Source organism: Sceloporus occidentalis, unplaced genomic scaffold (assembly GCF_023333645.1).
Source record: "Sceloporus occidentalis isolate IW3139 unplaced genomic scaffold, rSceOcc1.0.p SCAF_3, whole genome shotgun sequence".
Lineage (NCBI taxonomy): Eukaryota > Metazoa > Chordata > Lepidosauria > Squamata > Phrynosomatidae > Sceloporus > Sceloporus occidentalis.
In genome coordinates this window covers 250,097,809-250,114,691 of record NW_028316983.1, presented here as the reverse complement: position 1 = coordinate 250,114,691, position 16,883 = coordinate 250,097,809, and the positions used below count along the sequence as shown (strand labels likewise).

The following is a 16,883-nucleotide window of genomic DNA, read 5'->3' as shown; positions in this document are numbered from 1 at the left end:
CAGAAAGGGTCGCAAGATGGCTCACAACAAAATAATTAACAACATAAGCTAAAAACAATATAAAATTACAAACATTAAACCCACAATAAAGCTACAGTACCCACCCCACATAAAAGCCATCCCAGAGCACACATCACAAGCCCGCCTGAATACAACCGCTGTTTCCTGCCGACGGAAGGAAGGCCGGGCTAGCCTTCAGCGGAAGGGCATTCCGGAGGTTGGGAGCAGCCACCATGAAAGAAGGCTCTTCCTCCCTTGTGTCCTCACCAGAGGAGCCATGGCAATGGGACTGAGAGAAAGCCTTCCCCAAAAGATGTATGGGGAGATGCGGCCTCTCAAAGAGTCTGGGCCTAAGCCACGGAGCATTATAGGTCATGACCAGCACTTTGAATTGTGCCTGAAAACGAACCGGTAGCCAGTGAAGCTGTTTCAGCAAGGGGGGTATATGCTCCCTAGAAATGGCCCCAATTCCTGCTGCTATGCTTTGCACCCGCTAAAGTTTACAAAGGCAGCCCCACAAAGAGTGCATTACAGTAGTCCAAATGGGATGCAATCAAGGCATGTGTCACCACAGACAGGTCTGACGTCTCAAGGAACGGGCGCAGCTGGCGCACTAGTTTTAATGGTGCAAATGCACTCCTGCCAGAGTTGAGTCCAGGAGGACACCTGAGCTGTGAGCCTGAGATTTTAGGGAGAGAGTAACTCCATCAAGCACAGGCAAAGCCCCTGTCCCTGACCTGCCTTCTGACTGAGCAGGAGCACCTCTGTATTGTCTGGGTTAAGCTTCCATTCATTTGCCCTCTTCCAGTCCATTACTGACCGCAGACACTGGTTCAGCACAGAATCAGCTTCCTTGGAGTCAGATGGAAAGGAGATAGAGTTGGGTGCAATCCGCATACTGGTGACACTGCACCCTAAAACTCTGGATGACTCTCCCAGCGGTTTCAGGTACAAGTTAAATAACATGGGGGATATGGGGGACCCCACAGGCCAGTGGTCAGTGTATCAAACAGGAGTCCCCCAACACCACCTGAGCCCGTCCCTCCAAGAAAGACAGGAACCACTGCATAACAGTGCCCCTAAGTCCCATCCCAGAGAGGTGCCCAGAAGGATACCATGGACAATGGATGGTATCGAAAGCCACCAAGAGGTCAGGCAGGACCAAGAAGGACACACTTCCCCCGTCCAGCTCCCTGTGAGGTCATCTACCAAGGTGACCAAAGCTATCTCTGCCCCATAGCCAGGTCTGAAGCCAGACTGAAATGGATCTAGATAATCCATTTTGTCTAGAAACCCCTGAAGCTGGGAGGCCACTATCCACTCCAGAACCTTGCCCAAGAACGGAATGTTAGAGGCTGGCCAATAGCTATCCAAAATGGTGGGATCCAGCAAGGCCTTTTTCAGTCATGGCGTCAACATAGCCTCCTTTAGACAGGATGGACATCTGCCTTGCTGCAGTCAGGCATTCACCAAATACTGGCTATAGCAGGCATATAGAATAGTCAAAAGATGCATCCAGTGGCATCTCCCTGGATCCCAATGCTGTCTTTGTTCCCCTTGCAGTCTCTCCATGCGTTCTGTGAAACCCTCTAGAGCAGGTTTAGGCATTACACAACATGGCAGCTGGTGCAAGCCAAGTATCATCAATGTTAGATAATGAAGGACATTCCTTGACTTGGCCTTACACTCCTACATTACTACCACACTTTGAAAGAAATGTACTTATTTGGATCTTGGCAAATTCCAACAGAAGCACAAATAGTCCTGATTTAATTTGCTTATTTCCATTTTAGAAGAGATTCTTAACACAGTCTCTATGCTAATTAGAGCCAGAGTGGCATAGTATTTTGAGTGTTGGAGACCAGGGTCAATTCCCAGCTTGGTCATGAAACCCAATGGGTGCCCTTGGGCAAGAAGTCACACTCTCTCAGCCTCCTCAGGGGAAGGCAATGGTTGCGAACCTCTCCTGAACAAACCTTGCAAAGAAAACCTCATGACAGGCTCGCCTGACTTGAAGGCACAACAAGAGCAACAACATGCTACTTACATGACCGCTTTCTTCATTTGTATTCCCATTGCTGGAGTGACTTTGAACAGGTTCTGAACAAGCGTATTAGCAGCATCGTAATTTCGACGTGTGTATATTAACAGCCAGTTGCTTAGAGGCTTCACGCTGATGAGAGAAGCTCCTCTTGTTTCCTTAGACCAGTCTGCAATTTGTGGATTGTAGTCAAACTGAAAGCAAGACGACCGAAGGAAGAATGTAAACCAGTCTGTTCCGGAATGTTTTCTTCACTGGATAATGCAGTGGGCCTGCCGTAACGGCAGGTTTGCAATCTGCGGATTCGACCACCAGCGGATTGACACGGCCCATATTATTCAATAATGGACATGGGTGCGCTGGCACACACACGCTGCTGCCCACTGAATAATATAGGGCCCGACTGTCCAGAGTTTCCCCATCTGTGAGGGCCCTGGGACTGAAACCCTGCAGGTGGGAAGAGTCCACCATACTAACATGTTTTGGCCGAGTTTTAAAATGCATTTGTTGACCTGAAGGTCACTTACCACTTTTCCTCCTTGATGGATTTTTTCTGGCTGAACAACTCGAGCCGAGAAGGAGAGCAAATTGGATTCGAAGCTTAGACCCCAGTCATGCAGTTCTTTCTGAACATTATCATCCCTGTTCAATTACACAAACACAAATCAAGATGCGCTAGGCCAAAATGTTGCACATTCTATTTACAGCTGTGATAAGAGAAAGGAAAAGGCCCCCTCCGCACACTCCCCAGGAATTGTAGGCCACATACTGGTTAATGTAATTGATAAGCTTTCCAACTTCACGCATTCTTTGCTCTGGTGCAAGTCTTGTGTGAACAGATAAATCTTTCATGACATTGAAGTCACTTCGCATCTTATCCGTCAGACCTACCAAAAAGGTTGGTAAAAATACAGAAGAAGTTACAAGGAACATCAAGCCACATGCGGTGCTAGAACAGAAGAGAACCACAAGGGCCATGTCCAGTCCAACCCCGCCGGCCCTGCGCACTTCCAAGAGCTGCCTTAAGCAGAGGAAATTCGCACTTGGCTCCCTCATTCCCCTGGAAAAGAGAAACCCCGGGGAGTGGCAGCTCTCTGCTCTTCTGGCTGCTGCTGCTGCTGGCCTTTGTGTAGCATGCGGACAGGGCAGTGCAATGGGCTGTTTCCTCTACCACACTAAGCATTTTAATTATCAAACCCGCATAGAAGGTGGCACCCCAAGTATAACCTGGCCTGTCAAAAAACCAGTAGCAGAAAGCATGCCTACTAGCAACAAAATGCTGCTTTGCAAAGGTTAGACACCCCCTCCCCCAAAATGTGCCTCCTTCTTTTTATGGTGTCCTTCCCTGTCCGTCCGTCCATCTGTCCGCCCGTCCTGGCCTTCCTCTCCAGCCCCACTCCTCCCTCGCTCTTCCCCTTCCAGGCAGCAAGGCCTTTCCTCCCTCTACTTCTCTCAGAGGCTTGAGTTTGGGACCCTACACATGGGAACGCCACATAGGGCTGTTTAGAGACCCTCTGGAGGGAGATTATATCCCAGTTCTAACTAAAGGCTCTGCAACCTAGTGACTGAAGACAGGCTACAGACTATTGTTAGTATGTTGGACCACACCGTGTCTTAATCAAAAGGAAAATATTTTGAGTGACAGGTGTCATGTACTTTATGAGACAGATACAGGCGGCCGAGTCATGGGCAATGGCAGGAGGCAAAGTTGTGACCTAAAGTAATGACCCAGAACCAGCCGCCTGTGTAAGTAAGCTAACAAACTGGTCACATATGGGCAAGCGTGGAGGTATAGTTGGAGTAGTTGGTTGGAAGCTGATGAAGTCGGAGTGTGTATGGATCCTGTATTGCACAGATCGCAACTGAAGATAAAGCTTCCAGAACTTTGGATGAACCACTCACTAGGTCTGTGGGTCTTATTCTGTGTGTGAAAGGTGTGTCAGAGCATTGCCAACACTGACGGCTGGTAGTTTGCTTTTGTGGTTTCTGCTGCTGCTGCAATATTGCTTGGCTGCCTCTGGGCTGGTTTGTCCCCAGATTGCCCCAGAGGTTGGCTTTTCCTCTTGCCAACACCATGAACTAACATTTATTTCTCTACTTTGAAGAGAAAACACTCCCTTCCTAGGCTCCATCTTGCGAGATGTAGAGAGTTTTCTTCTGAGAAACGATACCTGTCAGGTAGCAGAGTTCAGGGATAAGTACTAGTACTCCCGGCACAACTCCGCCTGGGCCTCGCCTCCTTTTTGGCTGACTGATCAAGACTGGCTGATTCAAATCAGTGATTTCTTGGCTGTATTGCTGCATTAAAAGTATTGAAGGTCACTGGAAAATATTTATCTTGCAAACATTTGGCTATGATATTAGAAACAGCTTTACAAGACCCTCAAAGAAGTATGCTTCTCAGCGCCATCAATTCTGACACAAGTTACTAAGTGTTACCAACGTCTGCATTTCTGGACACCAGAGTAGTGGGGAGTTGTAACAATCCAGAAGGGGATGGCAAATCCAACATGGGGTTGCCATGTAAAGTAGCAGTCAGTCCTATGTTTCTCCTCAGCTGCTATACCCCATGCGCTGCCCTGGCGTTTGAATGAGCAGCAAACACGGACATCGTTGCCATTCCCTGCATCAGCAGGTGCAAAGAAGAGGACAGGAGGTGACATAACTCAGGACCAAAGCATCAACTCTGCCTGCAGATGAAGCCTAGGCAGGGAAAGGAACAATCTCTGAAGCCTGGATGGGCTGCTGCCAGTCTGTGTCAACAAGACTGAGCTAGATGGACCACTGCTCTGACCCTGCATAAGGTCCGCTATATTCCAGAATGGCCTAGTGGGAATCATGAGGCCCTCCAGACGCGGCTGGACTGCAAACCGCAATGGCTCTGGCCATGGGGAAGCCAATGGTAAGGAAGGCTGAGAGACCTGCAGCCCAACAGCATCAAGGCAACAGGGTCCCCATCCTTGCTATACAATGTTCCCAACACTGTGGACATTCACTCTGGGCCCTAATAAAGGATGTTCATTCTCAGAGGTACCTCTGGCAGGCTCTTTATTTATTCCTTTCAAGAAAGCATGGAGGGATCACAAGTATTTACCTACAGACTGAAAAATCAAGATAGTCTTGCCATATAGCAAATGTCCAAGTCCCTTGCCTTGTTTACAAAATCTAAATACAATACATATTTTAAGACGACATTTCATACCAGTTTGTAGTAGTCCACAAAGGTGATTTCAGATCCATCTGCTTTCGTGAACGTATCCTGAGGATTGGAATCCCAAGCAATATCATCAATCCGGTATGTTTTGTTGTTATACCTGGTCAAGTTTTAAAAATTTACTAACCTATTTTAGGATTTCTTTTCAAAGAAAAATCATTTAAATCTCTGTGAGTAAAAAAAATATTGCAAGAGTACTTAAAACTCCTCTTATAAACTGACTAGAGTTGAAACCGAGAGGCAGGAACTTAGAAGCTGCAGCCACATGAAAGGAATGAAGTTTGCACAGCTTGCACACAACTCCAGAGTAGGGACAAGGTGATGCACAACAGACCTTTTAGGCCCCAAAGCAGACCCCTGACTCCAAAGCAGTCCTTTTAAGTGCAGCACTGGACACTGGCCATAAATGTGGCTGCGAAGAAGACCCATGAAGGGGTCACCCGCCACCCTCCAGCAACGCAGAGGCCATAAGAGCTAAACTTTGCAACTCCTTGACCCCTAAGCTGTTCCTCCAGTCCTTTTTGCAACGGAGCACAAAACAAAGAGGGATGAGAGGGAGATTAAGCCTCTCCAGTTAAGAAAGTAGCTTTGGGTGTGTTAGCCACTGCCTGGCGCAGCCTGAATGCTTCCTCTTCTGGCCCTTTGCTGGTCACTTGATGAAGAGGAGCACCCTTTGGGTCCCGTTGGTCAGCCAACTGCAAATCCATCTAGCCGTAGCCTTGTCTAGCCCACATCTTATGGGCTTGTTTGCGAGGATATTGTTGGCTGCAACATGCCAAACAAAAAAAGTGCCAGTGGAATGGCACAACCGAGAAGTCAAGACAAGACCTCCGTCAGGAGCTTCATGTTTTTCATACAGTTGCAAAGTTTAGATTGTGAGGCCCCTGCCTGGCTGGGCAGCAACCGATGAAAACCCACTCCTGAACATCTCCTTCCCCATACAAAGGATCAACAAGCATCATACAGCAGACACAGTACCTTTTACTATTTGGTTCATGGGAGGGCAATCTCCCCACAGACCCTAGCAGCCCCTTCTCTCCAATCAGTTGTTGAGGATAAGGAGCTATTTGGAAACTGGACACAGCAGTGAAACAAATGTTGGTTTGCAACCCAGGCCAGGTTTCACACACCTGAAAGCTGCCACTCTGGGACAAATCAGAAACCCACCCCTTGCCCTGAAGCCCAAAGGCCCTGCCAGTCCCAACTGGAATCTGCTTCCAGGGCTGGAAACTGCTCCTGTCAGAAATCCCCTGCATTCATTTATTCATTTGAGGTTTCTGTCATGAGGCTTATAAGTTTAGGGTTTTGTTTAAATATTATTAGGTTAGGACAGTAGTGGGTTTAATGTGTAATGGGTTAATAGAACATACTAGAAAGTGGTAGACTGATTGTTAGCCTCTGTGCTTGCTTGTTAGGACTGGAATGCTAGGGAGTGACCCTGTGATGGGAGCGGGGACTAAAACATGAAGGGCCTATTGCTATTGCTAATATGATGTTATGTTAAGGTGTTCATTATACTTAATATGCTGTTATTATATTTTAGATGCTGCTATATATGTTGGGTTGTGGGATGATGGGATATATAACTGTGCTTGATTATACTCCTAGGCTGTTAAGGTTCATTATTACTGAGCCCTGGTGGCGCAGTGGTTAAATGTCTGTACTGCAGCCATTTACTTGAAACCACAAGGTTGCGAGTTCAAGACCAGCAAAAGGGCCCAAGCTCGACTCAGGCTTGCATCCTTCCGAGGAGGGAGCTAAAATGAGTACCCAGACTGTTGGGGGCAAATTAGCTTACTTGCTAATTAGCTTACTTGCTGTTCACCGCTATGATCTTTGGAATAGCGGTATATAAATAAAACAAATTATTATTAATTATTATTAGTCTAGTTGTGGGGAATGTTTATGCTTCAAGGTCACAGGAGCAGCGGGGAGATTGTTTTGAGAGCTTGCCAAAGATCCCGGACTGCAGGACATTGCATCTTTGGGGAGGAGGTTCCTCACTGTGTGGGAAAGAGTCATCCAATTAACTTGCTTTAGTGCTTGATGGGGTGGGTTTGCTTTGTGGGACTATATAAACCATATGTTACTATCCATCTTCATTCCCGACAAAAAAGTCACTTCTGTTGTATATATCACCTTTTTCAATAAAGCTGTTACTTGTTGGAAGAGGGGCCTACAAGCAGGAGCCTGACAGCTCCCGGCCGTTGTGGAAAACACACACTTGGACCAGTCCTCTCTTAAAAGAACCATACTTTAGCCAATACACCTTGATCTACATATCTGCTTAGTTCTCTTTGCCTTCCTTAATTCCCCATGGAGTTGGGAGCGTTAGCTGTGCTCCTTGAGCCTCACAATCCCCTTTTGCCGTAAATCTACTGATTTCAAATATGCAGCATTCCAAAAAACAAGAACCCAGAACCCAACCAGGCATGATACACCGGGACAGAGGAATCCTGTGGCTGTTAGGTAACACTAACAGAAAACCCCTTTGCAGCTTTATACAGCCAAGAAATAACCACATGCAGAGAGAGGTTTCAGCAAAACTCTTCAGGAAGGAACCCCAAAAGAGCAGGCGAGGGGCGAGTGTCGGAGGGCAGGAAAAGCATCTGCACAGTCTAAGAAACGCGGCTTTAATCGCCTCCTCTAAGATTTAAACACCATCCAAAAGGTTTTACCTTGTCAGGACGATCAGGCCGACCAGTTCTTTCTCACATGCTTCCCTGAACCTCTGCTCTTCTACTTGTTCATACAAGGAATACATAAAATCCAGGACAGTCTCACTCCTGAGCACTTTGTGGCTGACGTCTGTACACAACATGATGCTCGTCTCATACTGCAGAATGGACGTGGTGAAGCCCGGCCAGATCATCAGCCTGCCACAAACAGAAGAAGACAGTGATTCGCGGCTGTAATATCTCGACGCAACTCAACACTCGCTCTTTTCATCACAAGTGGACTTCTAGGAGCAGCTACTCATTTCACGTGACCAACCTACTCTTCTGTTTGTGCAACTCAAACACAAAACAACTGAAGATGGTAAATCCCAAACTGGCTGGTTAACTACTGCTTTAAATAGTAACTTGTATAGGGCAGGAATGTGTGCTTCCCCTTCAGAAAAAGCACATCCTATTCCCAAAATGTCCCCGACAGCCCTCCCTCGCACAAGCCTCCCAAAGACTGTGTCCAGTGGCTTCACTCAGGCCAGCCAAGCGCCTCTCTGTCAAGAAGGACCTCAAATGCAGACATGGCTCTTTGCTGTTAATAATAATAATAATAATGATAATAATAATAATAATATTTATATCCCTCCTCTTCCGCTTTGAGGATCAAGGCGGCTAACAAGCAGAGTTAATACAGTATACAACAATAAAAACAACAAGCCCCAGAAGACCCCGGCCCAAGCCTCCCTCCCAACTATAAAATCAGACAGTAAAACAGGGTTAAAAAGTACCTAACGATACATCGAAATTAAAGACAAGCCACAACTAAGAAAAATAATAAGAGGAGGGGGATTCAGTTGGTCCTGGACCTTATCCATCGGGGAAGGCCTGCCGGAAGAGGAAGGTTTTTGTCGCCTTTTAAAAAGCCTCTCTTCCGGAGGTCATTCCAAGCTTTTGGAGCGGAGGCAGAGAAGGCCCTCCGGGAATTTCACCGCCAGCCTGGTCTTTCTAGATTGCAAGGGGTTTTTCCCAGAGGATCGGAGCGTGTGGGAAGGATTGTATGGGAAGAGGCAGCGTTCCTTCAAGGAGACTGGACCCAGGCCATGTAGGGCTTTGTAGGTGGTAACCAACTCCTTGTACTGAGCCCGGAAGCTAATAGGCAGCCAATGTCGTGACTTTAAAATAGGTGTAATGTGGTCGCACTTGGATTTTCCGGCGACCAGCCTGGCTGCCATGTTTTCTATCCGTTGGAGCTTCCGGACGTGGCACAAAGGTTGCCCCGTGTAGAGCGCATTCCAGAAGTCAAGGCGAGAGGTTACTAGAGCATCTACGACCGTTTCTAGGTCCCGCTGCTCCAGGGAGGGGCGCAACTGGCGCATCAGCCGAAGCCGATAGCAGGCACTCCTGGCTGTCGCATCAATCTGAGAAGACAGTTGAAGCGACGAATCCAGGAGACCCTCCAAGCTGCGGACGCAGTATTTCAGGGGAAGTGTAACCCCATCTAGAACTGGCGAACATATCTCCGTACCCGGATTGGGGTTACCTATCAGGAGTACCTCTGTTTTATTGGGATTCAGCTGAAGTCTATTTTCCCTCATCCAATCCATTTCTGACCTCAGGCAGTCGTTCAGGGGAAGATGCCCTCCTTGGTCACTGAAACAGTCCGAGACATAGATAGATCTGGGTGTCATCAGCGTACCCCATGTCTCCGGATGACCTCTCCCAGTGGCTTCCTGTCAATGTTAAACAGCATGGGGGACAGAATGGCGCCCTGAGGGACGCCAGATGTCAGCTCTCTCTTAGAGGAGCATCTGTCCCCCAGCATCACCATCTGCAACCTACCAGAGAGATAGGACCGGAACCACTGCAAAGCAGTGCCCCCGAAACCCAATTCCCTCAGGCATTCCAGGATATCCAGAAGGATATCGAAGGCTGCTGACAGGTCCAAGAGCACCAACAGGGCCACACTTCCCGTTAAACAAAGAACCCATCCAAGAGTCCTCTTTCAAGCGCTCTTCAAGAGAAACCAGGCGGCCACATCAGGTGCTTACCACAAAGGCACATCCTGGGCTGGAAGAGAGGAGGAATCTCCCTATTGCTGCTCAGAACAGGCACCAGCAGCATCCACCATTTTGCTTTGTCAGTTTACATCTTGGTCAAGTGGAACAATAGATGAACAAGAAAAACCAGAAACAGACTGTCTTCCTTCTGTCCAAACCGGCCGCCCCCTGAGCACATTCATGCCAAGTACACAGCCTGGCGTCCTGGGGCAGGTGAGAAGGGGCATCTGTGCAGAGTGACTCAGAGTGTCTCAGCCCAGGATTCTCTCTGCCCCATCCAGGATTCGCCCCTTTTCACTCGCTGCCCCTCACTCCTGGAACCTTCTTCCCCCGTGAGACACAAGGGCCCTTATCACTTCTCTAACCAGCTTCAAAACAGAGCTGCAGACCATCCTGTTCAGAGAAGCCTTCCCAGGCATTGCGTGATTGTCATTTGCTATTTGATGTTCTTTTTGTTACCTGCTTTATTGAACCATTTCCTGCATTGCTATGTATTTTATATGCATTACCCTATTATTTCTTAGATTGTACGCCAGAGGCAGGCTTATATATTTGTTTTACTATCATTATTACAACAAGTAATAATGATAATAACAATAACCTAGGAGCTCCCCGTCCAACTGCAAGGGTCAAGGTGGCCACACTCACTGCCAAAGCATGCTCTGCCCAAAGAGAGCGTTGGCCAGTCTTCTGCAGTGGGCCCTCCAAGCAGCAGGGGTTTGGTGCCAGGCCCCAACGCGGGCAACTAAAAACCATGGACGGTTGCAGACTGCATTATCAGTGGCAGCAATGTGAATGTGTATGCGCCTGTGTGCATCCACATCGCTGCCACTGAATAATACAGGAAGTGGTAACATTTGCAGATTGGAAGCCCGCCAACATAGAGGACTGTCTGTTAATGCCAAATGAAGTCCGAAGCAGTGTCCCAGGTGGCAGCGCAGAGGCAGCCTTCTGGGGAAGAAGCGATGGGTCTGCTTGCTCCACCATCCACCCGCTCTGCCCCCTCCAAAAAGGCCATGCGCTCTCTGCGACAGGAGGCCTCGCACTCTCGGCCCAAAGCCTGCCGCTCAACTGCTGGAGGGGCTTTCCCCAGCGCCCCCCCCCCCTTTGTACAACCAGAGCACCGGGAGGAGGAACGGGAAGCGTGTTTTCATTCCTTTAGAAGCCATCGGAGCAGGTAGAGAAAAGCAATGGAAGCAGAACCAAAAAGGAGGCTGGAGGGGCAATGATGAGTAGTCCAGGAAAGGGATGAAGAAGAAAACAGCACAAAAATAAAGAACTCTGTCTTCCAAAGAGAAGGCTAACACGAGAACAACAACAACGACAAACAAAAGGAGGGAGAACAGACCTCTGCTCTGCATACAGGCAGAGAAAGAACTGATGAGGAGGCAAGATGGCTGCTGACGGAGTGCTGCCTGCTTCCTAAGGATGCCAGACTTTCCCCGCTTATTCTGGTGCTGGCCGCATAAAACCCGCTCTGTGCGAATTCCTGCCCTCACAGTCCCAGAATGCAACAATACCCTCCTCTTAAAGCCCCTTGTAAAGAGAACAGAAAATCTTGACTGTGTGCACTAAGGAAGAGTGGGTTGCTTACCAGTAACTGTGGTTATTATCATTATTACTATTATTATGCTTTATTTATATAGGGCTGTAGATTTGGTTCTTCAAGCGGTGATCTGTGTACACACACATTTGAGACTCTTTGCATCTATGCAGAGCATCTTTGGAAACACCTAGCGCCCTTCCTCTCATGCCAGACATGCTCAGTACGGTCCCCCTTTCAACCCTCCAGCCCCATGTCCCTCGGAGCAGCCAGCAAGCAAGGAAGCCAAGCAGAGCCAGGGAGGGGAGGCGGATGATGGGTTGGAGGGGTTCCCAAATGACCACTCAAAGAACCAGAGTTAAGGAAAGCAGCCTGCCTTCTTTCTTCTTTTCCTGTGTTAGCATGAATAACCATGGAGACAAAGGCCCCCCTCTCTTGCCCCTTTGTGTATTAAGCAGGGTCCAGGTCTTTGGAATGTATTTCCTACTTCTGTATCCTAGACTTTGGGGAAACTGAGCAGGTCAACGTCGGAATACTACACTAAAAGAGAACAGAGTTCACGAGGGAGGGAACGTTCCTTAAAAGTGATATACTGAAGGCATAACTTCCAATAGCTCCATTGAGGAGGAAACCTGGGACATGTACAAAGAGACCAGAATGGATGGCTAAAACATTTTCAACTGAGCAAAATTGGGGGGGGGAGGGAAAGGGGGGGGAATCATCAAAGGGGAATTCAAAGAACAGCTAGCGTGTGTAGGGGAAACGTCAAAGAATCACAGGACCCTAGAGTTGGAAGAGAACCCAAGGAGGGCCCTGATCCAGTCCAACCCCTTTCTTCTTCTGCCATGCAGGAACTCTCAATCAAGGCACCCCACTGACAGAGGGCCATCCAGCCTCTGTTTAAACAGCTCCAAGGAAGGAGACCTCGCCATTCTCTGAGGGAAAGTTCTTCCTAAGATTTCAGGGGAAACTCTTTTCCTGTAGTTTGAACCCACTGCTCCATATGCCAGTCTCTGGAGCAGCACATCCTCAAGAGGACACCCTTGAAAACACTTAAACGGGGCTTATCTTATCACCTCTTAACCATCTCTTGCATCCATTGCTCTGAGTCCTGTTCTCTGGAGCAGCAAAAAACAAGCTTACTCCCTTCTCAATATGGCATCCCTTCAAGTATTTAAACAGGGCTATCTATCATCATCTCACCTCTTAGCCTTCTCTTCTCCAGGCTAAACATCCCCAGCAATACCCTAAGTCTCTCCCCATAGGGCTTCATAGTTTCCAGACCCTTCAGCATTTTGGTCACCCTCCTCTGGACCCAGGGCTCCAGTTTCCCAACCTCCTTTTTGAATTGTTTTGCCCAGAACTGGACACAGCATTACTGCAGGTGGGGCCTGGCCAAAGCAGAGTCTTACAAAGCACTATTCCTCCCCTTGATCGAGCCAGAAAAGCTCAAGTGCAGAATGAGCCCAGGCTGCTAGAGAGGTTAAGAACAGCAAGAAAGGCCTTTCTGCTCATGTCTGTTTCAAAAGGAAGACCAAGGAAATGGCAGGGCTGCTGTCTGGAAAAGAGGGAGAAAAGGGGGAACTGCTCAGCGCCTTCTTGGCCTCCCTCTTTTTTTATTTATTAAAAATACATACAACAATAAAAAATAAGTAAAAGAAACCCACACACAACACACAACACACAGGGCCAAGTATACATACGTAACATGTCATTTTTACTTTTCATGATTTGCCTTTCTTTTTATTCCCTATTTCATATATACTATTCCTTATCTGTTTCCTCTCTTTTCCCTTTATTTGCCTCGGTCTTCCTTGAAAAGGAGAAGAGTGTTCAACCCCGGGGGAAATGGAGCAGAGGATGCCGTACAGGAAAACCTGGCTCAAGTCTCCAGGGCCAGATGGACGGCATCCAAGAGATCTAGCCCTACAAGTTTTCAGAGAGGATCCCATGTGTGTGAATCACAGAGACAACAAAGAAGGACGTTCACTCCTGGTCCACGCAAGAAGGGGACAGCGTATGCCACCATTCCATCATTGTGCCTACCATCTGGTGATATGAGAGCCCTGTTAAATATTTGAAGGCATGCCATATTGAGGCTGAAGCAATATGTGTTCTGCTGCTCCAGAGAATAGGACCCAATGGAGCAATGGATGCAGGCTCCAGGAAAAGAGATTCCAGCTCAACATTAGGAGGAACTTCCTGGGAGTAAGGGCTGTTCAACAGAGGAACACACTCCTTCCTCAGTGGAGATTTTAGTGGAGTCTCCTTCCTTGGAGGTCTTTAAACAAGGGCTGAAGGGCCATCTGTCAATGGAGATAACTTGATTGAGAGTTCCTGCATGGCAGGAGGTTGGACTGGATCAGGCCCTTGTGCTCTCTTCCAACTCTGATTCTATGATTCTATCTCCAGCCACATGGCCTTTCAAGGGGAGCTTCCTCCCTCATATTTGATGGGACTAATACTTTGCTAGAGTTGTCATCACTGCGCTTTTGTTGTACCCAACAATGCGTGATGCAATCAGACGCAGCACATCAGCATCTCCAAAGATGCAAGGTACCTTTACACACAGAGGATAGAGACATTCTAAGTATATGATTTAAGAAAACTCTTAACGTATGCTAAAGCCATTTACTAGCACAACTAAGTTCAGACATCTTGTGTTGTGTGGAAACCTTTACGCATGACACTTCAATATTAGACTGCTTAATAGCAAAAGCAAATACGTTTCTATACTTATCCATGAACTAGCACTCTCTAAGCGGATTACAATCTGTAAGCCAACCGCCCCAACAATCTGGGTGCTCATTTTACCGACCTCCAGAAGGATGGGAGGCTGAGCGGACCTTGGAGCCCTGCCTAGGGTCACACTCACAACCTTGTGGGTGCAGGACCACCATTGAGCCACTGCGCCACCACGGCTCCATATTAAAATCTGATGTTCCAGCCCCGTTTTATTACCTGTGCTTTGGAATACTGATTGGGTCAGTTGGATTGTAATAATTGCGTCCAATTTGCTGCAAATTCATTATTTTCAACAGTCTGAAAAAGAAAAACAACAACATAGGACTGATTAGATAACATGTGGTTACCGAATCCAAAGAAATTGGCATGAGAAATGCTGTGATGGTTTGGTTAAGGATTGGCTGCCAATTTCTGGCCATCCCTCTCAGGCAGTGGAGGTGGACCGACAGCTGGCAGCCTTCATTAACCCCCCCCCCCCAGCCCCACATCTTTTTTTGAACGTGTTTCTTAGCCCAGAACAAAACCCAGCCCACGCCGTAAGGGGCAGTACCATTGTTTTGGACCCATCCCAGCTGTTTTTGGACCACGGCAGGTCTTTGCATCACAAAGAATCAAATTAGAAGTTGAGTTTCCCTTTGTGTCCTTGTTAAATAAAGACTTCTCCTAGACTTACGCAGCAGCCCAGGGAAACCCAAAATGTAGAGCTCAATGTTGTGGTCGATTACAAGTGCCAACTGGAAAGTTGGGAGTGGGCAACAAAGAGCAGTCCACTCATTGCTGAATGCCTCCTCACATCGGTGCTTGGCACAGTTGCCAACAGAAAGAGGAAAGGCATTCCAGCTTCCATCATGGAACAAGGAGCAAAGGCTCTTGGAAAACGGAGCTACTTTTCACCAGAAGCAACAAAGAGAAATATGGTTCCCTGCTGCCTGAAAGCAGCAAGAGCGACTTGCCTGGAGGACACATCGCTCCATCCAAACCCACAGAGCAATCTACTGAGATAATTCAAGAGAGTCTGAAAAAGTGGTTCTGAATCACAAAAGCACAAACTTTCACTGTCAAGCATAAAGCAAGCCCATTATTAGCAAGAATTTCTTTAACAGGAAATCTGTATGTCAAAAGCCTACCTTTTAAAAATAATGTTGTAAAACTGTAAGCAAGTTGGTGAAGTAGACGGCAACTCGTTGGTTAAGGTGATGGTAACCTTCACAGTCTCTCCCTGGCGGGTCTGACTGACCACTTCAGTAACCTAAAGAAGGGTAACAGCAGCAGTTTCATTTATACTTGGATCCAATCACTTGATGAACTGGCAAATTTTAAAGCCATCCCTAATGCCTCCGAATAAACATATATCCAGAGATGTCGGTCATTTGCGTCTGTTGCCACTCTCCCCGAAACACTTTAAAGGCCACATGGAAACACAAAGCCTCGATCGAGACTGCGCTCCTAGAATACTAGCTTCTCGACTTCTGACCTGGGGACTTGGGGTGCGACTCTAGCCAGTCTTTGCCTGCGCAGGCACACAGTGGCTTCAAACAGAGGCCACAAGGAAAGGGAGAGCTGTTTTGGGAGCCCAGGCTGAGAGCTGGGCTGGCAAGCATGCTCTGTGTTTGGGGCAGTGTGCTTTCCTTGGCCACGGGGGCTTTTTCTGCACAGAGGAAGTGAGGCACTGGACATTATCCAACGAGCCTTGGCCCCGCCTGGCTCTCGTCGCAACTGAGTTATTGAAAAGACATCCCAGTTTGGGAACGGTGGGGCTTGTTGCGTCTCTGAGGGTCCCTGCCTTGGCTCTCTTCCTCATTCCCCCGTAACTCCTCCGGCCAAAAGAGGAACGGCTGCCTCCTCTCCCCTGCCTTTCCTGTTCTAACCTTTTGACTAGTCACAGGCTGACAAAAGGAGGCTTCATGATTAGTTAAATTTATCACTTTTGGGCCACTCTTTATGTGGCAGGCTGCTCTTCTGCTGAATTACTCTCAGCATACCTTGTTTTTCATTTTCTTTGGCAGAAACAAGATGGTCCCGTCAAACGCACGTGTCCTTCCAATTATATCCTCATGTTGGAAAAGCAAAGCCGAACGAAGACGCCGTGACTCCATTTGTGGATTGTAGTCAATGTGATACTGATACAAGGCCCACTGAGGTCGTGAAGTCAGTCGGAAATGGTTTGTGCTTAATTTTATTACGCTACCTGAAACACCTGAAGAAACACAACCAATGCCTATTATTTAGTGCATTTCAACAGCTTTGTCATCAACCACCTAAGCATCTAGTTGCTAGACATAGCAATGCAGCCAATACTTCGCCTTCTTCCACTCCTTGAGAAATACTAGACAGTGACTGCCATCTGGTACCCAAGTGAGAAGCACACTAGAGATATCTGAAAGGATGTCATACTGAAGACGGAGCAGCTCCAGAGAATAGGAGATGGAGCAATGGATTCAAGCTACAGGAAAGGAGATTCCAACCCAAACTTTCTCAGGAAGAACGTCTTGAAGGCAAGAGCTCATCAACTGTGGAAAACACTGCTGCCTTGGAGCAGTGGTTCTCAGCCTTCCTAAGGCTGCAACCCACCAGTTGAGAACCACTGCCTTAGAGGGTGCTCCGCTCTCCTCCTTTG

At 47.8% G+C, this 16,883-nt stretch overlaps 1 protein-coding gene across 4 annotated transcripts in view; it reads right to left on the bottom strand.

The window, feature by feature from the left end:
* The window catches only part of LOC149317810 (piwi-like protein 1), a 54,100-nt gene that overhangs the window by 31,190 nt on the left and 6,027 nt on the right, over nucleotides 1-16,883 (bottom strand). For all 4 annotated transcript variants that reach the window (XM_089518271.1, XM_089518269.1, XM_089518268.1 and 1 more), the window contains exons 5-13: nucleotides 16,249-16,463; nucleotides 15,394-15,515; nucleotides 14,483-14,563; nucleotides 7,934-8,131; nucleotides 5,244-5,355; nucleotides 4,213-4,339; nucleotides 2,811-2,928; nucleotides 2,569-2,683; nucleotides 2,048-2,235 (exon numbers count right to left, since the gene is read on the bottom strand). In XM_089518271.1, coding sequence (XP_089374397.1) covers nucleotides 2,048-2,235; nucleotides 2,569-2,683; nucleotides 2,811-2,928; nucleotides 4,213-4,339; nucleotides 5,244-5,355; nucleotides 7,934-8,131; nucleotides 14,483-14,563; nucleotides 15,394-15,515; nucleotides 16,249-16,463 — 1,276 coding nt within the window. The remainder of the gene's footprint in view (nucleotides 1-2,047; nucleotides 2,236-2,568; nucleotides 2,684-2,810; nucleotides 2,929-4,212; nucleotides 4,340-5,243; nucleotides 5,356-7,933; nucleotides 8,132-14,482; nucleotides 14,564-15,393; nucleotides 15,516-16,248; nucleotides 16,464-16,883) is intronic.